This window comes from Peromyscus leucopus, chromosome 3 (assembly GCF_004664715.2).
Source record: "Peromyscus leucopus breed LL Stock chromosome 3, UCI_PerLeu_2.1, whole genome shotgun sequence".
NCBI classification, from domain to species: Eukaryota; Metazoa; Chordata; class Mammalia; order Rodentia; family Cricetidae; genus Peromyscus; species Peromyscus leucopus.
Genome location: NC_051065.1, coordinates 107,677,755 through 107,700,471, shown reverse-complemented (window position 1 = coordinate 107,700,471; position 22,717 = coordinate 107,677,755). Strand labels below are relative to the sequence as shown.

General features: G+C 53.9%; 1 protein-coding gene across 5 annotated transcripts in view; it reads right to left on the bottom strand.

The window, feature by feature from the left end:
- Positions 1-444: 444 nt before the first annotated feature.
- Slc6a6 (solute carrier family 6 member 6) overlaps positions 445-22,717 on the bottom strand; it is a 71,753-nt gene continuing 49,480 nt past the window's right edge. For 4 of the 5 annotated variants that reach the window (XM_028854853.2, XM_037203917.1, XM_028854863.2 and 1 more), the window contains 10 exons: positions 21,242-21,374; positions 16,233-16,367; positions 15,003-15,106; positions 14,756-14,880; positions 11,006-11,118; positions 7,348-7,485; positions 6,263-6,365; positions 5,696-5,796; positions 3,604-3,774; positions 842-1,059 (listed from right to left, as the gene is read on the bottom strand). In XM_028854853.2, the coding sequence (XP_028710686.1) occupies positions 916-1,059; positions 3,604-3,774; positions 5,696-5,796; positions 6,263-6,365; positions 7,348-7,485; positions 11,006-11,118; positions 14,756-14,880; positions 15,003-15,106; positions 16,233-16,367; positions 21,242-21,374 (1,267 nt within the window). In that variant the 3' untranslated portion in view covers positions 842-915. Of the gene's footprint in view, positions 1,060-3,603; positions 3,775-5,695; positions 5,797-6,262; positions 6,366-7,347; positions 7,486-11,005; positions 11,119-14,755; positions 14,881-15,002; positions 15,107-16,232; positions 16,368-21,241; positions 21,375-22,717 lie in introns of all 5 variants that reach the window. The other variant, XM_028854848.2, reaches the window with a different exon arrangement.

Below are 22,717 nucleotides of genomic sequence, written 5' to 3'. Positions count from 1 at the left end.
GCCGAGGCTTCTGCCTAAGCCAGCCGAGGCTCCCAGATCGCAGGCCCATGGTGGCCTGCCTTTCAGACTTCTCACTCCTGCCTCTCAGACCCACGGTGGTTCAGACAGTCCCACTGACTACCCACCCTCTACTCCAAAGTAAAAGGGAGGGGCCCGGGCCCTGGTACAATGGCTTTGGCGGCTCTTAGACTCAATCCTTCATGCTGAGGGGGGAGTTATTATTTTGGCGTCTTTCTTGTTGGCCGAGAAAGAGTGACGGTTCTCCCCACAGCTCTGCTCTCTCCTGCCCCTCAGGTCTGTTCAGCTAGTGGGGTCTCCCTCTCCTCAACTGTGTTCTTCCTCCTGAACCAGCCCAGAAGGGACTATACCTTTCTTGAAGATGTATCCATCACCATAGGAAAATTCCACCCAGCATTTAGGTGTTTGTTTGTTTGTTTTTCTCTCTCTCTCTCTCTCTTTTTTTTTTTTTGTTTGCTTTTGGGCAGAAATTTCTGCCAGCTATATAAGCACCGAAGAATTGCTTTTGAAAACGAAATCCATTGCTGGCAAGACCAATTCAAGTGGTAAAGTGTATGACAGACTCTAAGTATATATATAGTTATATGCTAAAAAAAAATACAAAGAAAAATTTACCAAGTTCCCATAAAATACATCAAAATCAATAAGAAAGTCCATCCTCTCCCCAGGACGTAGGCCCGTGGGTTCTTTTTTTGTACAAAATATCCCCCAAATCAAAACAAAATACACATAGACAGACACACACATGACACACACACACACATACACATAGAGTAACATTTTCTGTGACAATTAAAAAAAAAAATCCTAGTACAAATATAAAGCTCTGTAAACCTGGTCCTATGAGAATCTAACGTTAGTAAACAGCAGGAGAGCGCCTGTCGCATGGCCCGGACCTCACATCATGGTCTCCACGATGACGTGACTGGGTTTCATGAGTGCGCCGTTCATGAGGTTCGAGCGAGAGTTGAAGGGCGTGGCGCCCTCATGCTCCACGGCCCAGCGGTTGGGTTCCCTGGGGGTTATCAGGTATTTGATTCTCTGTGGAAGGAAGATGAGGAGGGGGTCAAGAGGGGACCAAGGGGGTCCCTCCCCACCCACCTTCTGGAATACCCCCACGGTGTCTGCTTATGTGGCATCTGGCCAGCTGCCACCCGTTCTGGGCCTTTTGTTGGTTTTCAGAAATGGAGGGGAACGGCCCCAGTGCCCTACAGTGGTTTCCCCTGAGAAGCTGAGTCCTGTCTCCCTGTGGTTTATTCACCCCGGTTGCTCTGACTTGCTGCTTCTACCGTAAGTCTTAGGGTTGAGTAACTAACCTAAGTTCCCCCACCCCCCTCCCCCACCTTCTCAAAGTTGAAATTGGTACTCCTTGGCCTCCCGGAGCCTGAGCTTCCAGGCTTTGAGAGAGAGTTTCCTCACAGGCAGCCCCTTCTCCTGCCCGGGAGGGAGCCCACTACAGGGAGGGCTCTACCCTTGCAGATAGGAGACTGAGAGAATCCTCAGACCCTCTAGGCATGGAGCCCAGACTTCCCAGTGTGGTGACTGATCACGGGATTTGGTGAGGGAAGAGCCCTCTCCAGGGACTCCAGGAAGTCACCAGCAGAGGTGGGAATGGAACTTGGCTCCCGCCACCCGCCTCCTGCCCACTTCCTGCCAAGTGCCTGCTCAGACTGAAACGGGCCAGCAGTTTAAAAAAAAAAAAAAAAAAAAAACAGAACAACAACAAACAACAAGACAAAAACCCCAAGAAAGGAACAAAAGGCCCTCCTAGGTATTTACATTCAACTGTGACGTATCACCACTGAAAAAGCTGCTGAAAGCCTGCATGTGTGGCCTTGAGCTCTCCCGGGCACTGCCAAGGGGCTGAGGTGAAGCCGCTTATTTAAAAGGATATTATTTCCCCTGAGAATCCACATGTCCACATTCTCTAGGGAAAACCCACAAGACCTGGTGACTCTAGGCTGGGCGGCTCCTACTAATACCGGAGTTGTTCTAAGCGGGTCGGCAGACATGCGCAGTCCTCCCCATAGACCTAGCCTGCCTGCTCGCCCTCAGCCCTGCCTCCCCTGCACTGGAACACAGGGCTCCGTGTGCAGAGGGGAAGGGGCACCCGCCTGCCCCCCGGCGTGGGAAGCTCAGCTTGCTCTGCAATCCTGGTAGGGTTGGAGATCCAGATGTGCCCCTAGCTCCCTCACAACTGGGAGGTCACCTGCTGGAAGGGCCCCTCCGTCTCACTCTAGCTGTGGGGAGACATCCTCCCCCACCCCCAGCAGCTCACTCTGAATGAACCCGTGCCCATGGGCCAGATCAGCCTCTTAAAATCAGGCCTTCCTTGAGCTAGACAGTGGGGCTTCTACCCATAAGGCCAGCACTAGGGAGGCTGAGGCAGGAGAGCTGTGTGTTTGAGCCAACTTGAACTATATAGTGAGTTCTAGGCCAGCTCAGGCTATAGATTCAGATACTGTCTCAAAAAAACAGTTGGGTTTTCAAGAGACCCCACCCAAGCTTAGTGACTGCTACAGAAGCTGTCTAGCCAGAACAGACCTCTAGAAATCCCTGCTGTGTCCAACTAATTCATGTCTGGGTGGTAACGACTTTCTAGGGTGGTAACCCAGGTTGGCTCGGGGCACCAAGGGCCACCTGGAGGGCTCAGAGCAGAGGCTGCAGCTGCCTTTCTGTCCTGGGATCCAGTGTTTCAGCACTAACAACAGAGAGGGATTTCGACTCTAGCTTAATGGTAGAGGAGCTGGGAGAGCTGGGAGAGCTGGGAGAGCTGGGGGAGCTGGGGTCCCAGCCCCCCCATCTTCTACACTCTAGGAAAGCCTCAGGGACTCAGACCAGCATGTGCCCCCTGGCTCCTTCCCTGTCTCTCCTCTCCCAGCCAACACAGCCCCCTCCAAGGGAGGAAGCCTGGGCCAGCTCAGGGGGGAGCCAGAGCCCCAGGACATCCTGGCTCCAGATTCTTTTTGTAAAAGAATAAAAACAGCCCAGAATAAAACTGTGGGGCCTTGGAGCCGGCCCAGGCACAAAGGTTAAAGTAGATTCTGAGAAAGGGATTTCGTGGAAAGAGCAGGGGACTGCCAGGCCTGGAGGCTCCAGCATTGTGGGAAGAATTCCTGAGGAGGCTGGGGGAAGGGAGGAAGCGCCATGAGGAGACAGACAGTCCTAGAGGCTGGGAGCAGGGTAGAGGGGGCGCCACACCCCAGCACAAAGGGTAACCACAGTGGGGGTGGTGCTGGGTTTCCTCTCCAAAGCCCATCTCCTGTCCTGACTCTGAACAGAGATCCCACACCCTTTAGCTTGGCGCGTGAGGCCACTGTCCCCTCTCTAGGCATTGACCCTCTGGATCCAACACCAGGACCATATTCTACCTCATACTATGTTGGGCGCTTTCCTCATAAGCCCATGGTCCGCTTTAAATGCCCCCACAAAGCCTTCTCCCATGTGATGGCACCTGCCCCTGTTTGCCCACAGCATACTCCTGCCTTGGATCTCCCACCTTTTGTGTAGTGAGAGAAGACCTGGAACTCGGAGAGGGTCACACAGAAACTGACACTGACTGGCCTCCACCCCGCACATGCTCACCACGCGGAACGGTCCCTCCGTCCGGCAGAAGAGGATAACGATGACCATGGGGATACACACCATAGAGGAAAGGGCCAGGCCCCAGCCCAGCCCAATCGCCCAATCAGGGTACACGTAGACTTTGTTGTAGGTCAGGGGTACATACTTGACAAGAGAGAAGATAAAACATCCCTGTGGAGAGAGGGGGCAATCAGAGGGTCCCTAGACATTTGAGAGCAGGGTGGGCCTTATCCAGGGCAGGGCCTCTCCCTACCCTCACTATGGAGATGGAGTGGTAGTATGCTTTCTGGGTCTCTCCCAGGCAAATCTGGCCAAATCACCTGCTCAATGTCCTTCCATGGTTCCCCAGGTCCTTGGGAATACCAACCATGCCAGCCCACAGCTAGGACCACCTCCTTTTTCATCTGCTCCCACCCGTCAGGACTCCTTCCAGCTCTGCAGCGTGTGCCCAGGGCCTTAACACAGGCTGCTCCCCCTGCCTGTCCCTTTGCTCTATCTTTTCACACTACCTCCACTCCGGTACACTGGCCTTGCTCGCCCAGGCCCCAGCTTTTCCTTCCAGAAGCCATAGGACACCCAAAGTTCAGGAGTTTCCCTCCCTCCAGAGCAGCGGTTCTCACCCTGTGGGTTACGACCCCTTTGATGGAGGTGTGTGTGCCAAACGACCCTTTCATATCGGAAAACACATTTATTGACATTACGATTCCTGACAGTAGCAAAATTACACTCATGAAGTAGCAATGGAAGCAATTTTATGGTCGGGGGTCACCACACCATGAGGAACTGGATTAAAGGGTCGCAGCGTTAGGAAGGGTGAGAACCGCTGCTCTAGCACCAGATGCAGCTCCAGGCGTACACAGCAAGTGCTCAATAAATGTCTAAGGCATGGCTGAGAGCCAGACAACCAGCAGCCTCAGTGCCTTCGCCTCTCTGCACACTGGTCACCAGGTCTGGTTCCGGTGATGGGTGTGGACCTGGACCTGGCCGTGGTCCTGAAGAGTAGGGTGGGGCGAACTCTGAACCCTAAAGCTGTGCAAAGCCCTCTCTTGCCTTTGAGAGGGGGCTCTTGCCCTAGACCTTTGTCCTCAGAATGAGGCACCCCCCAGGGAGGGTCATGGGTGAAATCAATCAGCTACTCACGGCCTAACAGCAAGGTCTGACGGGAGATAGTGGTGTAGGATAGGTCAGGTGGCCCACGGGGCCCCTACCATTCTCTGATGCTTTCTGCCCAGAAAGCCGTGGCTTAGGTAAAGTGAGCCCCACAGGTGGTTGGCCTTTCTAGTGGGGAGCCTCATTCTGCCCCAGAGTGCAGTCCGCCTCTGGTCCAGACAACTCTCCAGGGAGGAGAGAGAAGGAAACTGGGGGTCAGTGTGAGGGGGAGTCCAAGCCCAAGCCTGGTGTGAATGAGAATGGAGTGTGGGCTTGAGCTTGGCTGACTACGTCTCTGCCTGGGTTGGGCCTCCTGTTTGCGATCTCTTGACTTTGTCTGGGGGATGTGTGTTGAGAGTCACAATCACACTCCTCAGATTCTAAACTGTCACCTGCCACTGAAGTCCCACAGGTGGGGAAACAGGCCCAGATAGAGAAGTGAGTTAGCATGTCCACTTGGTCTGGCCTGAGAGTAGAGGTCACAGGCAAGGGGACCCGTTGATCCCTGAGCACTGGTTCTAAAGTGAAGGGTTCATATGGACTCAAGGCGCTAGCCAGGAAGAGCAGTGCAGGCGGGACTCCCACACACCGGGATCCCCGGGGCATTGACCAGGCTCTGCTGTGAAAGTGCAATGGTCCTCACAAGCAGAGTCTTAGAGAAGGGCCTTGCTGAAGGTGCCCAGGCAAGCATCGAGGTCAGCTCCAGGGTGGCAGGCCGAGGAGAGCAGCCTGGCCTAGTGTCCTTGGAACTGCCCTTCCTGTCTCCTCTTCTTCACAAACTCCTGTTGGTCCTACGAAACCCTTCTCGACCAGGCAATGAAGAGCGAACTGCCCCAACCCTCCCAGGTCTAGCTGAAGCCGGCTTGGTTGCAGCCCACACCCAGGAGAGGCTCGTCAGAAGGCAGGCTCCCAAGGTGAGAACGTCAGGCTGGGTGAGACTTACAACACAGAGAACTGGAGTGATGACAGCCCAGCTGTACTTCATCCAGGGCCCGGGCCGATAGCCAATCATGTCCTCAATACCGTCATATAAGTTATCACCGCCTAGGAGAGACAGCAGGGGGCCCCTGGTGACATGGTGGCCAGAGCCAGCATAGCCCCGGGGAACAGTGCGGCAGGGGTCACCTGGGGGCCTCTAACCACCAGGCCTGTATCTCCACACCAAACATGGCCAGGTGTGTCTAAGGCAGCTTGACACTCAAATGCAGTTGGGTACCTGCATTTTGCCGGAAGTCTTAGACAGAGCCCACATCTCAGTGTGGCCAACCTCAGTTCTCTAAGAGGTCAAAGTGGACCCTTTCTAGGCCAAAGAGTAGGTCATCATAGGCTCTTGTGTGACAGTGCTATATTTATAGCAACATATGTTCACACCTTGTGCTTTCAGTGGGATTATCTGTGATATGCTCAAAGAGCATCCCAGAGTGAACATTCCAGGCAAGGGAAGTTTTTCCATTAAATACTCTGACCAAATGAACAGCTTGAAAAAGGATGTGTAAACATGCATACTCACCATATATCCAGGCAATAACAAAACATTCAAAGAATGCAACCCACAAAAGGCATACACCACTAGCTGCATAGTAGTCAAAGAGTTGAAACACATACATGCCACCCTGTAAAGGGAAAAAAAATCAAAGATAAAGTTGGTTTGCTATATGGTCTCTAATTCCCTTCATATATAAAGGGCTATGACAAATCAATGCATTTATTTTAAATTCTAAAGAAAAATGGGCAAAAGCTGGGATGACCAAATACAGGTTATTTAGAGGAGGAGGAGAAGGAAGAATATAATATTCAGGGCTAAGTGTGGTGATTCATAGCACTTACAACAAATATTCTAGAGGTCAAGACAGGTGGATGCTGTGAGTTCAAGGCCAGTTAGGGCTATATAACAAACTCAACTTCACGTTTGACCAACACACAGGGTTGGGGGAGGACACAGCATGTCTTAGCAACACAAAGGATCACAGAAGTCTATACACACAGGTGATCTTAAAACCAAGTGTGGCCAAGCCCAGGGAACCCACTGCTTGGTGAGTGACGCTATCTGACTTTAGAGGGCTGTTCTTAGAAGCACTTCCCTGAACGATTCTCCTTCTGGTAAAGAAAAGTGGTAAAGGCCTGAACAGGGTGTGGGGCAATGATTGACAACCTTCTCCTAGAGAACTCAGGCAAATTGGTGTACTGGGGGCTCATCCCCTCTTCTCTGTCCTTTCTCCAGTCCCTGCAACCTCCAGCCTTCAATCCCCCTGGTTCCCTTCCTTTCCTGGTCTCTCTCCCTCCTATTTAAAGTATGGTCCCTGCCCTCTGGGCATAGCGGATGCTCTCCTCAGCAGACATTCACACAAATGGTAGAGTACTTGCCACATAAGTGCCAGGGCCTTGGTTTGACCACAGCATCTCAAAAAGGAAGTGTGGAGGAAGCTGTATGATCATTGAGAGCCAGACAGACTAAGGATGGGGAGGGGAGGGACGCAACCCTAAGGGGGTATGGTGGGTACTCATCTCCCCTGTGCCCCTGAGAAGGTGGCTGGGTATCAAATCCAAATGTAGGCAGGGAAATCCCTCATGCCACCCAAAGTACCAGCCACCTACCTCCGTCACCATCGTCAGCCCCAGCAGGTAGCTGATGCTACACACGATGGCGATGAAGATTTCCCGACGATAACCCTTCCTTAGGAAGGACGGGTAAAGATCAACCAAGGATGTGATCTGTCCTTCGACTTCAACAAACTGAGGGGTGAGAGAGAGAGAGAGAAAGAGAGAAGGGGTGTGAGGGGGTTCAGGAGGAGGGCTTGGGCACATCTGACAAAAGATAGACGGAGGAGCTCTGTCCTGTGTCCTGAGCAACATCTCACAAGACCCACCTGGAAATCCACATAGCCAAACCCTGGGCTGTGCAGGTAGCCACTGTGGTCTGTGGTCTAAGCAATTCAGGACGTATGGCTCTACTCAGGTCGTTCCTGCCCTCATCACTGGGGACTCACCCGAGAGCAGATGCTTCTCTAGGAAGCCAGGGCCCCCCCTCCGGCCTGACACACTTGGGGGTGAGTGTGTGGGAAGACAGCCTCTCTCCCTGGTTAAGGCCAGTGCCACACACATCAAGGCAATGAACGCCTAGCCCAGCCCTTCACACGGCTGCTCAGCCAGAGCATAACAAGCAGGTCAACCTCTGCAATTAACCAGCTGGAAGACTCTGGGCAAACCCTGGCCTCAGTTTCCCCATCCACAGGACAGAAGCCACTTCCAGTCTGACTCACATGGTGGCTTAAACCCACTGGATATCATGTGATCCAGGAATCCATGGGTTTCAGACATCATAAAGAAAATTTTGGAACATCTATACACATCATGCTCGAGGACGATTAGCAGTCTTTCTACATCTTTCCATCCTTTTTGTATCTAATGATTTATCTTGGAGATTGTACTATATCCCTGTACAAAAAGCCACCTAGCTTTTAACAGCAGCATAAACCTGTACCCTCTGGACACATCACCCTTCACCTAACCAATGACATGGCAACAACATTCCTTGTCATCAGTCTTTGGGCACGAATACACAAGTCTGTAGCCAAGTCTTGGCAGTATTAGGGGGGTTTCAGGGTCACAGAGTTACTTAACTTAGAGGAGCTGCACCCAGACTGCTCCGAGTCATTGAAAAATTGAGCTGCTAAAGGCTCAGGGGGTAAACACCCGGCAGGGTGCTCGCCCAGCATGCAAAGGCCCTGGGTTCGATCCGCAGCCCTTCATTAACCAGGGGTGGTAGTGCACACTTGTAATCCCAGTACTCCGGAGGTAGAGGCAGGAGGATCAGAAGTTCAAAGTCAGACCTGACTACACCGTGAATGTGAGACCATTTCATGAGAGGCCTGGTCTACATGAAATGTTATTTTGAAATAAAAAGACAAAAAGGTTTGGGGACAGAAGTTCCATGAGAAAGATCCAATCATGGAGGCCTTTGGGAGAGGGAGAACCTAAGAATGCACACGGAGAGAAAATTCCCCTTCATGTGCCAGAGGGACAGCACTCTGCAGCCAGATTCAGGGATAAAATGACCAGAGCTCGGAGAGAGGGGTGAACTTTATGATCTCTGATTGATGTGTCCAAAGGGGACATGAACCTGAAAAACAACTGAACCGGCAGCCCCAATGCCAACCTACAAAAAACAAGTGGAGATGAAAGGCTGGGAATCAGAGCCAAGGTAGGCCTCTCTGCTGCAGAAAGGGCATTGACACCCAGGCCGGGACACTGCAGGGACAGACGCTAATGGATAAAGATCTGGGCGCAGTGGGCTGGGGAAGAGCGTAAGTCTAGCATGGGCAGAGCCCTGGATCCCATCCCCAGCACTACAAATAAAGACAACTGTTGGTGCAGAGCTGGGGGAACAGGCTCCATTTGCGGGGGGATGGAAAGGTTCCAGGGGCAAAACCTGACATCAGACACGCTCGATGCCAACGAGCTGCACATGGAAAAAACGGCCATGTGACACCTGGCACTTGCTGGTATCTCACACAGTGGGACTCTCTGCACCCCCATGTAGGCCTGGCTTCTCCAAAGGCCTCCTATTGCTCCAGGTCCTGTAAACCAGTGTCTGGAAGACCAGCAGTCCGTGTCCTTGCTCATCTGTGCTTTGAGTGAGTGATGATACCATCGGGTCACTTAAGCCCCAAGCCTTGGGAGCCCCGCTCTACAAAGCAGGGTCAAGAGGAACACCCCCAGGCCAGCTTTCACAGCCCCTCAAGATTCTCCACTTAGCCTGTGGCTTAGCTGAGAGTCACACATCCTGTACTAAGCCTCTGCTCCCCGAGGGAAAAACACTCATGGCACCTCCGGCTGGGAAAGTTGTGAGCCCACATGGCCTGGTGGGAGCCATGGTGATGTCACGCTTAGCCACTTATTAACTTGTGTTTTTGTTTTCTTCTTCCCCTCTGAGTCCTGGAAGATGTTCTAAAAGCCACTAAACGGCACCGCATGGGGTCTGCTGTCAGGGCCAAGCTCTCAGAGCAGGAATGATTAACAGAATCTTGCTTGTTTACAGCCATGGCTGCCCATCACCAACTGCACAAGGATTTGTTTTTCTGGCTCTGAAAAGTTCCTTTGCTGTCTTCTCTGCTAATCCGGCCCCCTTGGCTGCCAAGTCCTGCACTGTGTTCTTGACCTTTCGAGCTGCCTCCTCTGGACTTATTTACCTCTGCTAGGTTCTGGGTGCCCCCAGGACCCATCCTGCCAGCACCTTTGGAGGTTATGTATGCCCTTGGGGAGGGCCGTGAGGAGTCAGTCTCCAGACGGGATCCCACAGCCTGTTTCAGTTTGATGGACTTTTCCGGAAGCAGCTGGAGACCCAAAACCAGGCCACACAGGAGCTTCTCCTGCCTTCTCCGTCTCTCTAGCTGGCCTGAGCCCGCGACCCTTTTCTCCTGCACACACCACAGTCTCCCTCCTGGAGTCTCAAAATACCCCCACAAAAAGACACTCACTTCAGGGAAAGAGACCCACAGTCTCTCGTGAATCTTACGGGCACCTGAATTCTCTGGCGCTGAGCCACGTGCTTCACAAGCTATACCCATGAAGCATGATGAGGAAACTGAGGCTCAGAGGGAAGATGATGGATGAGGCCATTGTCACATACAACAATGACAGCAGCTGGCTAGCTGTCACCAGCGCTCCCTGGCAGTGAACTGCCTCCTATGGAGCCCTGGCAGGGAGTTGGGGCAGAGTGTGGGGTTCAGAGCACAAGAAAAAGGCTGAGGGGCACGGCTTAGGGCAGAGTCCATGCTTAGTGCATGTGAAGCCCTGGGTTCCACCCCAGAAATAAAACAAACCTGCAGATACGGCAGACTTACAGCAGCCAGAGGATGGGGGACAGGCTGGCCTGAACCAGGAGCAGTACGCCAAATGCTGTTCAGCTTTTCTGGACATACTTGGGACTGTGGTGGCCTGAACAGTGATTGACACATGCACTGACATTGTACCTCTGGGTCCCGGCCTTCTATTTCTCATTTATGGCTTGACTTTAGACACATACACACACACACACACACACACACACACACACACACACACACACACACACACCATCTCCTTGCTGGGGTAATAGCCTTGAGCAATAGGGCTAAGGCCTTTCTCTGGCTGCCTGGAGCCTCTGAGGTGGGAGCTTGAGGGGGGAAGGGTCTGAATGTCCTTCAGCTTCAATAAGGATGGGATCTCACAATGAGGCTGCCCACGGGAGCACCACAGCCCCACATCCACGTACCTGGCTGTCCAGTCCAAGCAAGAGGAGCATAATAAAAAACAGAATGGACCAAAAGGTGGGCAGCGGCATCATAGTCACAGCTTTTGGGTAGGCAATGAAGGCCAAGCCAGGACCTGAGGGAGAGAAACGGGGAGGGGGACACAGGAGGACATACATCAGCACCCTGCCACTCAGAACCCTGGGCCTCACAGAGCACTCATGTCTGAGTGAGGAGAGGGTCGCCTAAGCCCCAAATGCAGGAGGAGCCAGGGAAGGAGACTGGTGGGGCTCGGGAGGGGCCCCAGGTAAGCATCTGCCTCCTATCCAGTACGTGGCCTCCTCAAGTGAATCTAAACCCGTATTAAGACACGGGATCCTCGGGGCAGGGAGTGGGACTGAGCGTGGGGCTCAGGCGGCCAGAGACTTAGGAAAAGGAGGACCACCCCTCACAAAACCAGAGCCGCACACTGATGTTGGCTGGAAGGCAGGCTGCGGTCATCTGATCTGTGAAACCCTCCTCTGCAAAGAATGGTTTCTATTTTTGGGTTAATGGCTAAAACACTGTTTAAATGGAAAGAAAAAAAAAAGAGAAAGAAATTTAGAAGCACGCCCAGCAGGGCAAATGGCTCTTCAGTGGCATCCCTGTGGGGCCTCTGTCCCCCACAGGTACCCAAGTTCACACAAGGCAAGGTAGAACCAGCCAGGCCTGGCACTGAAGGGAGGCAGCATGGGACAGGACAGGTCCCCAGGCCCGGGAGACTAGCCACATCCCAGTCCTCACCCACCACTTCCTCTCTAGATTTTTTCGGGCTTCAGTTTCCTCGACCTGAAATAGGAGGGTCAGGTGGCCCCAGGATCCTTCTGTTCAGATTCTGAGAGGTGGATCTCACCGCCCAGAAAAGGGCTATGGACTCTTATCAACAGGGAGCTCCTGCCAGACCCAGAGGCAGAGGGGCACATGAGCTTCGCCCACTCACAGAGTCATTTGAACAAAAACATCTCCTGCTTGCAAAAGCCCCCCAAGTAGATGCTTCGGGGGACATTATCTAGCTGGTTCTTGTGGGCTGCCAAGCTAAAGTGAAATCAACTACTAGAAACAAAACAAACCAATCAAGAAGAAATACAGGCCAGACTGCAGGAGACTTGGAAGATGTTCTACACTTTAAAGCAAACACCAAAACCAAATGAATGGCTTAAGAGGAGGAAAAAAATCCACAAAAACAAACCAATTTTGCAAAAACCCGGAACCAGAATTCACTTAATAAAGCATCAACAACCGGAACCGTGGCAGGGGAGGGCGAGTCTTACGATGCCGTCTGAGAACCCTACTGAAACAATGACCCGGTACAGCCCGCTAAGTGGTCGGTAGAAGAGATACTAGAAGATTCTGTAAGCGGGAGGTGGGGGACAGCTTACCAAGCCGGAAGCCGCTTGGAAGAGCAAGATCAAGGGGAGAGGGCTGGGAGCAGAACACATCCCTCCCACCCAGGGCATCATGAAACACACTTGGAATTAAGTTAGAACCAAAAGCATTCTGGTCCCCCTAGATTCCAAAGCTCTGGCCCTGCCTGGTCCACCCCAAGAGTGAGGAATCAGGACTAACCAACTACAAGATAGATGTAAAGTGTGGAGACCCCCCACCCCCAACACCTCTGCACCGACACTGTGAGCAGACTCAGTTCACTTATTTCTGTCTTTCACTTTTGATTTTCTCAAGCCAGCCTCAGGAGAGGGGCTAAGTGCCCTTCTCTAAGGGACAAGGAACTTGGGGGGCTAGAAGCCGAGGATGCTGAGGCCATTCTGACGCCCTGCCAGCACAGCGCGCCGTGTCCTGTCTGGGCTTCCCTTGGCCGTGGAATACCCTTGTTCAAATGCACCTTTGTTATAATGCTTGCTAAAATCCTACGGAGGAGTCAGTGTCCCTCTCGATGGCTGTTCAGACATCACTATGAGGAAGGAGTGATGATGATGTCTTATTTAAGTAGATGAAAGAAGAAACAACTTGGACCGACCACATATGCGGCATGAAAATGCCCGTTGGGCACAAAGAGCTCCTTGATGGGCCTCATCTTTCTCCCCTCACAAGCTTCCTCTGTGCCCCTGGTGACACCCAGTCACTGGTTTTGGAGTCACCTTGCATGTGCAAATGGAAAGAGCGACATTTGCAGAGGGGCTGGAAGTGGCGCTGGGCGCCTTGCTAGACAACTTCCAACATAGGAGGCTCTGGTAGAAGTCTCTGTGCCCTTAGTCCCTGCCTGTCTGTGGAGCCCCTGAGGATGGACCAACAGTTCTTCGGAGTGTCCAAACGGGACACAGTGCAACAGATAGGTGTGCACAGTGTGGAGTTCACACTGGAGGGGTGTGTGTGTGTGTGTGTGTGTGTGTGTGTGTGTGTGTCTGAACTAGAGCCTGGCAGCAGGCAGAGGACGAGGGGTGCCTGAGGTCAGAGGAGCCAGTGAGAAGGGAAAGGCTGCAGTGGAGGGCTGGACAGACACATGCAGTGGGTGGAGACTCAGCAGCATCCACATACACTGCCTGTGGCCCTCGCTTGCTCCAACCCACTCAAGCAAGACTCCTGCTTTGGGACCCTTGATCTCATCTGAGACATGCATATCTAGAGACACAGTGTCAAAGGACCCTCTGACCTTCCAATACCAGGGCTCAGGACTGGGAAACTGGGACATGACCTTGAATTTCAAACATAAGGTGGTCAAGGGCAGAGAACGACGGGGACTTGGGGGTACCTGCCCCTGGCCTGCAGAAACCCCTAGAATAACGATGCACAATCCTATCCCATCCCCATGCCTGAAGGGAACCCCAGCCCAGAGCCCTTGGCAGCCTCCAGAAGACCCCAGAGGGGCTGTGGGCAATTAGGTTAGGTCAGACAATACCTGACCACTCTTCAAGAGAACTGGGTGAGGAGGTGCTGGCCCCTGGGGATCTCTACCCCAGAACCCCAGCCACCACAAGTCTAAATTGCAGGCTTAGGCCAAGACCAAGCCCTCAAACCCAGATTTCTGAAATCCTGTGATGAGGTGGTAGGATTCTAGTTCATGTTCTAGAACCATTTTTACTGGAGCTCTGGGTCCCATGTTGCTAAGAACGGACCCACTCTGTGCAGAACCCATGACCCTAAGACTGACCATCCATTCTGTGACTGTCGGTGTCTTGAGTAGCAACATGGGACCAGCAGGCCCCCTATTCTCTAAGGGCAACAGTGTCCTCCTATCCTGTCCCCAGGTCGGCTGTCGTGGTCCCTGGGTGGTGTTCCTCCCCTGCCCTCTCACTCCTCGTGACTGTGGTGGAGGCTGGGAGGGGTGAGGCTTGGTAAACAGATACAGAAGGACTGAAGAGTGGATCGGCCTGGTGGTGGAGCTCGCCGGGAGCAGAGCGCAAACCGCAGGAATGAAGGCTAAGATGCCAGCAGTGCCAGCTGCGGCTGACCTGGGCCTCAGCTGGAAAGCAACTCCCACGGCTAAAGCCAGCGGTTGCTGGGCAAGGATTGGGGGCTGGAAGACCACGACTAAAACAGCCACCAATTCCCATCTCAACCGCCCTTGTTCCTCCCACCTTCAGTGGGCCAGGATGCACTGAAAACCTCCGAATGTAGCTTTTGTACTCAGGTATGGGGGCACGTCTTGGGGGGAGAGGGGATGTCTATGTAAACGCCAGGCTCCCTCCATCCCCCTGGGGTCTGGCTCCATGCCTGCAGTACTCATCTTACACACTAGGTGGCAGTGCCCACCACCACTGCCACCAACACCACCGTACCTGACTCAGCCACATCAGCAATGTCCACCCCTTGCTCTTGTGCCATGAAGCCCAGGATGGAAAAAATTGCGAAGCCAGACACAAAACTGGTACCACTGTTCAGGCATCCCAGCAGCATACAGTCCCTAAGTTACACACACGTCAGGGGGTAAGTTAATCACAACACAAGGAAGCCACGCTCCCTACTTCTCTTTTTTCTTTAATCATCATTTCTAATGTTCACGGGGCCCGCCAGCGCGACACTTGCCTGTACGAGTTATACTTGTACTTGTTGTAGCTTCCCAGTGAGGTCATGGCCCCCAGACAGATGGCATAGGAAAAGAATATCTGGGTTCCAGCGTCGATCCACACCTGCGAGGGAGGGGAAGAGCATTAGGGTGAGAGCACACTGCGGGGTGGGATGGGGGGGGGTGTCTGGCTATGTGAGGATTTTTTTGTTTTTGTTTTTGTTTTTGTTTTTTTGTTTTTTTTTTTTTTTTGGTTTTTCAAGACAGGGTTTCTCTGTGCAGCTTTGCGCGCCTTTCCTGGAACTCACTTGGTAGCCCAGGCTGGCCTCGAACTCACAGAGATCCGCCTGCCTCTGCCTCCCGAGTGCTGGGATTAAAGGCATGCGCCACCACCGCCCGGCTATGTGAGGATTTTTGACCAACCAGGACAAGGTCTACATTGGGACCTTGTCTACATCCTCAGTGTCGATGAGCTGCAAGGAACCCCAGAAAGTAGAGTCAGGTGCCTCCTCTTTGTGCGTCAGTTAAGAGACTAGACTTCTAAATCTGGGGTGACCAGCACCCACTCCTAGAGCCTTGGTTTTTATATCTACAGAATGTGCCCCCTAGCTCACCCTGACCTTCAGCATGACTTTCCACACTCAAGAACGGTCTTTATTCTGTCTACTCCTAGGTCAAGGCTGCTTGGATGGTTAAGGCCAGGGACCTGAGTTAGAATTCAAAGCATTCTTTACTTCTCCAGACACTATCCCCCATTGCTCTGGGAGGCAGCAAGCCTACCTTCCCAGCTTGTAGCTCAGGCTGGCCACCAACTCTAGCCTCCTCGGAGACCCAGAAATGCTGGCCCCTGGGAGGCAACTGAAAAGCTTGGGATCCTGGGACAAAGGTCTCAAAGGGCACACAAAAGCCTCCTGGGTTTCACCAACTCCCGACACCCATCAGCTATGTGCTGGGATAGGGGGGCTTACGATATGACCCCCTGAACCTTTAGGGCCACCATCAATCCTAAGTCCCTCCCTCATCTGAGGATGCTGTCCCGAATACTGAATCTCTGTCCTGGCGTGGCCAGAACAGAAGCCCCTGCTGCCTTAGCCAGTGCCCTGCCTGAGATGGCCTCTGTAGCCTGGAAGGGCAACAAGCCATCATTGGCCCAGTGGGGAAGAACTAGGCGGCACTGCTTGGCTACACCCGGGCATGGAAGAGCCCCAGGAAACACTGGCTCCTGCACCCTGAGCACCACCCCGCCATACCTGTGGGTCCTCGAGGCGGCTGATGTCGGGGTACAGGTAGAATTTGATGCCTTCACCAGCACCTGGCAGGGTCAGTCCACGGACCAGCAGCACCAGAAGCATGGCAAACGGGAAAGTGGCGGTAAAGTAGACAACCTGGAGGGGCGAGAGGCAGTCGGGTAGGCCTGAGAGCATCCTTGCCGTTGCTGCCGCCAAGTGCCGACCTCCTCTTCTCTCAGAGGCAGCAGGTCACACTGGGAACAGCAAAATCTCTGCAAATGCGCTGGTGGTCCCACCTGCTGTGTGACCTGCAGTGTGACGCTTAACCTCTGAGCCTCTGACACCTTCCCTAAACAGGACATAAGGATCTAGCTTATAGATGGGGGCGGGGATGGATTAAATCCTGTGGATAATTTACATAGCTCATCTAAGCTCAGAATTTAAAAAAAGGCAGGCAAGATGGAAAACAAATCCTCCCCGCTTTGAAGAGCTGATCACGAGGAGGAAAAATACAGACAGCCTACAACCGAGAATCACCCATCAGGGGTATGTGCGGCAGCTCAGCCCGGTAGCTGTCACGTGGCCCTCAGCACATACCGGCTGCCATTACCCAGTCAGTACGACACTGGGGTAAAGAATCAGAGAGGGCCGGAGGGATGACTCAGTGGTTGAGAGCACTCGCTGCTTTTGCGGAGACCTGATCAGTTCCCGCCATCCACTGGGCAGCTCAGGACTGTTTGAAACTCCAGTTCCAAAGGATCTGGCATTCTCTTCTGGCCAACAGAGGCACTAGGCACACACATACATGTAGGCAAAATACCCACACATATTTAAAAAAAAACAACAGCAGGTGTGAGTGAGCACACATCTGTAATCCCAGCACTCAGGAGGCTGAGGCGGGACTGGTCAGGGCCTGCCTGACAGGTGGCTCAGCTCCAGCTCTGGGCCTTCTCAGGTGAGGGACACAAGGACGACTCTCTCTGGGCCTTACTTAGTCTCTTCTCCTGTGACATGAGGGCAAGAGTCAGAAGAGCCCTGGTCAAGCGATGGCTGAGGATTTACACAGACAGACGACAGCAAACGGTTGTTAAGACACACAGCCTGAGCCGGGCGGGGGTGGCGCACGCCTTTAATCCCAGCACTCGGGGAGGCAGAGCCAGGCGGATCTCTGTGAGTTCGAGGCCAGCCTGGGCTACCAAGTGAGTTCCAGGAAAGGCGCAAAGCTACACAGAGAAACCCTGTCTCGAAAAACCAAAAAAAAAAAAAAAAAAAAAAAAGACACACAGCCTGAGCGACAGTGACTTGAAAGGAGGTGGGTGGGAACTTCTCCAAGGTCATGACCAGCTTACATGGTCAACTTTCCCAGTTTACGAGAGACCCATGAGGTCACACTGTGTGTCCCAACAAGCCAGAGTCAGGGGGAAGGAAGAGACTGGTAACAATGCCCTCTGTCTGGTCCCGTGAGCTGTTTGGTCACACCCCTGCTGCGCCGTTGGCCTTGACAAGGGCTAGAAGGCCTGAGGGAGACCATCGCTTTCTAGGGAGTCGAGCCCCTGGGAGGGAAACTCACGCACAGTGCCTGGCAGCCGGTGGTCACTATCCCTTTCCAGACTTGGTCTCCCCACCTCAAGGTGAGAGCCTCGGACTGGGGGTCCAGTGCTGAGGCTACAGAGCAAGGGGGTGCCTGGTCCAGAGGGTCAGCTGGAGTTCGTCACTCCTCTGTCGTACCTCTCAGCTGGCAGCTGTGGCCGCAGCGCCAAGGGGGATCTCTGACCTCACCCTCTGTCAATGTCTGCAGGGAGTGCCTGGAAACACTTAACAACCCAAACAGTGGTGGCATTCTACAAGACGGAAGGAGGGCCCTCTCCTGCCTGATACCCCTCCCTCCCTGGATGCCTTTCTTCCTCCCGGCCTCGGTGTCCCCAGCCACCCCTGTTTCTTTTTCCTTGATGGGTAGACCAACACCCAGGACAAAGGCCAGTCAGGAAGCCATTGAAAGGGTAAAAGAAAGAAAAATCTGCCTGTCTCCTCCCTTCCTGTGGATAGGCAGGCAGGCGCCCCTGGCCAGGTCCCCTCTCTGGGGCCCTGCAAGGCCACACCCAAGCTGGTAAACAATAGCCACACACAGGAGCCCCTCAGGGTTCCCCAGAGGGCTACCGCTTCAAAGCAAGTGGATGGCAGCCAGAATCCCTGGTGAGCTCATGGGGCGTGGGGGGCTCCCTGGCCTGTCTCTTTAAGAAGCGCTTGTTCGATGCCTACTGTGTGCCCAGTAAGGTGCTGTGACCTTACTCAATACTCAGTGCCCCTGGATGAGCTCAGAGTCATTATAACCAGTCCCTTCCCTTGCAAGGAAACTAGACCCACACTGGCCAGTGTCACCTGCCTGGGGTCCCCAAATAGTAGGAGGTGTCAGCGGTGGGATCTGATCTAGGCCGAGTACTTTTAGGGCTCCCATCTCTTTCAGGGGCGTGACTGTTGTTGACACCCCCTGTCACGCGGCTCCAGCCACCTCTGGAGAAAGACACCCTTGTTTTGTAGACTCTGCCGCTTCTTGGATGAGCCTGGGAGCCCTTTCTCTCAACTTTTCCGTGACTGTCCCTTGGGATCCTCCAAGGAGAGGCTGGTGCCAGGCGCCACCATGGGCCCCTGACGGTGGCCCAGTAGGCCTTGCTGTGGGACGTGGTATTTTTCCACTCCCGTTGCCTCTGATGCCAGGAAAAGAATGGAAGCGTACAGGGCACCTCACCCCCAGCCCACTGTTAGTTGGTGGGTGGCAAGAGGGAGCTAGCTTCCAGCCTCCTGTTCCTCAACTTTACTTGGGAGCAGATGGCCTGGGTAGTAAGAGGGACTCAATCATTCACTTTACCCCAGGGGGAAACTGAGGCTGAGCAGGTGAAAGGAATTTGCAAAGTCATTCCGTTTTGTAGGAGCAGAGCTGAGCCCAAACCCAGGTCGGGCTCTGTCTGCCCTGGAGCGTGACCACAGGCCCAGCCACGCACATGTCCAGACCCTTCCTGGGTGAGCCTTGGCAGTCTGCCTCCTGGTGAGAGCCAACAGGAACATGAGACTGAGGGGAGGGAGAAGAGAGGTGCCTGCGTTCAAATCCCAGTTTGGCCACTGATAAGCTGTGTGGCTCTGGGCAAGTTAGTGAGGCTCTCTGAACCTCAGTTTCAATTGTACAGGATCAAAGAACTTCCGGGGATCAAATGAGCTGCCACCCAGCCCTGAGAAGCCATGTGGACACCCCAGCTACCTGACTGGTTGGAGGAGTAAAACTGAGGCTGAGTTTGGGGACCTATTTCAGACCCTCAGAGAGTTGAAAAGACCAAAGCCAAACCCCTGAAATTGGGCCCTGGGCATCTGGGGCCCAGGCCTCCATCCATCACCCTACTTTTTCCTGGACTAAGTTAGCCACGGAAGCAGGCTTGGCCAGGACAAGGGCTCAGCCCCCACGGCCAGGAACCTGGTCTGCAGCCAGGGCTGGAAGCTGAAGCCAGCCGGCGGGTGGGCCTCTGGGCGGGTAGGCGGGCAGCCTCTGAGGGCCTCTCAGCATTGAGCTGGAGGAAGTCCACAGAGCTGTTTGTCTTGGCTTCTCTGACCCATCAGTCTAGGAACCACGTGTGCTCCACAGAGCAGGGTGCAGCTCAGGGTAGGGTGGGGGGGTGGGAGGTGGGCTCTGGCCAGTCACATTTTCACAAGGAGCCACAGCTGCAGCCTGGCACCCTGCATGTGGCCTTGGCTCTGTCTCCTTTGTAGTATGCTGTGTCTGCAATATTGCTGACTGTGCCTGGTGGATATCAACCTCCTCCATCAGACTAGGGGCTTCCTGCGTCCTGGCCAGATGCACTGCAGCGCCTTTACAGTGACCATTGCCTCTGCCTGCAACACTCCCCTCAGACACTCAGCTCTCCACTCCTTCCTCGCCGTTCCTCAGTCACCTCAGTAGCCCTTGCCTGGCCACCCTATAAAAGATACCCCACACTCCTTCCTTCTCTCCTGGCGCCTGGGTCCCATGCTCCTCTCTCTGCAGCCCAGTTCTTCCCAGCCAGCCACAGATGCCGACCACTGTAGGTGCCCTCACCCTGCTTCTAAGACGGGACCCATGCACAAGAGGCTCAAAGGACATCAGTGCACCCCTGAACACGACTGATGCTCTCCCGCACGCTCAGCACCAAAGCCCCTCAGACACTCCCCGGCAGACTCGCTTCTGTCTGGGGAAACTGGGCAGCGGGCAGAAGGCAATTGCTTGCTTCCCCGAGAGTGTGGCTCAGGCCCACTGGTCCACAGATCTGAGGCACTTGACATGCCTCATCTCACACTTCGTGTTCACTGTTGGACAACTGAGGGGACGGGCTCGGGGGAGGGGCTGCTCGAGGACTGTTTAGAGGCAAGCAACAGGCATGCTCCCAGGACTGCCGGGAATTAGGGAGCACAGTGGACAGGGGCCCTAAGGAGACAGGCAACAGCACATTCCCTCTGTCTGCCTGTCCTGTGGGGTGATGCTAGCAGGGTGTGGTCCCCGCCTGGATGGCTTCCCTTCAGGCTGAGGTTCAGGACAGCAAGGGGCTCCGTACCCTAGTACAGGGACAGGGCAGCTGGACAGCCCTGCTTCAACATCTGTTCTAAACAGGGTGGCTGCCAGCCCGCCCACTGTTAGGGTCCACACTGCGAGCTGACGGCCTCGGCCAGCAGTAGGGCTGCCAACTGGCCGGCCTCTGGCTCCGTGGTGAGCCTTGCTCACCACACCAACACTGCACGTGAGGGAACAGGGCAATGTCTACTGACGCAAGTTCAGTGGGGGATACCTGGCTGCCCCCCCCCAGTCACGAGGTCACTAAACCCCTGGCCAGTGGGTGGTGGACACTAGGGGTCCTCACCCAGTGAGAGAGACCACCACACAGGGCTGTGTGTCTGTCCTGTCGGAGCACTCTATGTCCCAACATGGGCCCTTCTCCTAGGGTAGAGCTCTGCAAGCAGAAGGCTGGCCCCAGTATGGCTATCCCTGAGGCAGGGGACAGGAGTCCACTCACCTTGCCTGTGGATCGAACCCCCTTCCAGATGCAGAAAAAACAGACGAGCCAGACTAAGAGGAGGCAGAGCGCAAGGTCCCATTTCAGAGCGCCTAGGTCGTCGATTCCGGAGGACAGGCTGAGCACATTGCGCCTTTGGAAGGGAAAGAGAACAAGAGGTCAGGGGTTGGGGGCCGTGGGGGGCACTTGGCAGCAAAGCCAGCATGGGCCAAGTCCTGGGCTCCGTCTCTGGCACCATGATGAAATAAATACCAATGTTCATTTTCATTCCAGCCCTGGGGAGACTGCGACAGGCCTGCCTCGAGTTTGAGGCGTGCCTGGGCTACACCGTGAATTCCAGGCTGGCCTGGACTACAGAGTGTGACCTTGTCTCTAAAACTTAAATAAATAAAAAAGACATCAACACCCACCCCCATCTCTACAGAGATACCTCAGTGGCAGCCCCTGCCCCAGACACTGCTTGTGCATCAGCCTTGGTATCCACTTGTCAGGAAGAGAATGGCGGGCACTGGGACAGCAGGGCAGTCAAGAAGCTGCAGAATCCTTATCAGGTGACCTCAGGCTCCACCCAGCAGGGCCATGAGCAAGTTAAGTCCCCCAGCCTCCATTTCCTCACTTGTAAAATGGATACTGATTTGGGTGGTATGATGGCTGGGCACATAAAGGTGACTGCTGCCAAGTCTGCTGAACTGACCTGCGGCCTGTGTGGGGGGAGTAGAGGACTGTCAAGTTGTTCTCTGACTTCACACACACACACACACACACACACACACACACACACACACTGTCTTTTAAATGGGAACTGATTATCTGCAAGACCCATGGACAACCTCCAGTTTTAACTGTGAGCCAAACACAGGTTCAAATCTCTGCTTCTGTCCAACTGCTAACCCCTTACCTAGCCACCCCAGACCTCTGTTGCAGTATGTAAAATGGGGGTGGCTGGCATCCTCTGTCCTAGCTTCCTTGATCTAACCTGTAATCTCAGGCTGAGGCAGGAGGATTATGAGTTCTAGGTCACCCAGGGCTACATAGTCAGATTCTGTCTCAAAAGAACAAACGTAATCAGTGAAGGAAAAAAAAAAAAAAACTAACACCGCACGTTACGTTATTTAGATCTTTCCCAAGGGATAAGCCTCAGAAAGGCAAAGTGGGCCCTGTATGGGCACGGAACACCCATCCTGTTGCAGTAACTTGTGAGGAAAACACCGCAGAAATGTCAGACACCATACTAAGGTCTGGAGGTGGCTGGCCGCTGCCACACCTGATCACATGACTGCAGGGTGAAAGCATATCCACAAGCTGCTGGCATACAGCTGGTGCTTATGTAGTGCTGGCTTCCTCTCTCCTTCCCTGCCAGGATTTTGGAGCTTTCTGGAGGCAGGGAAGGAACCATAGGAGCTAACACTGGGTGCTCACAGCCAGGACGACCAGGAAACCTACTGCCCAGGGACTCGGTGTCCTACAGCACCCATG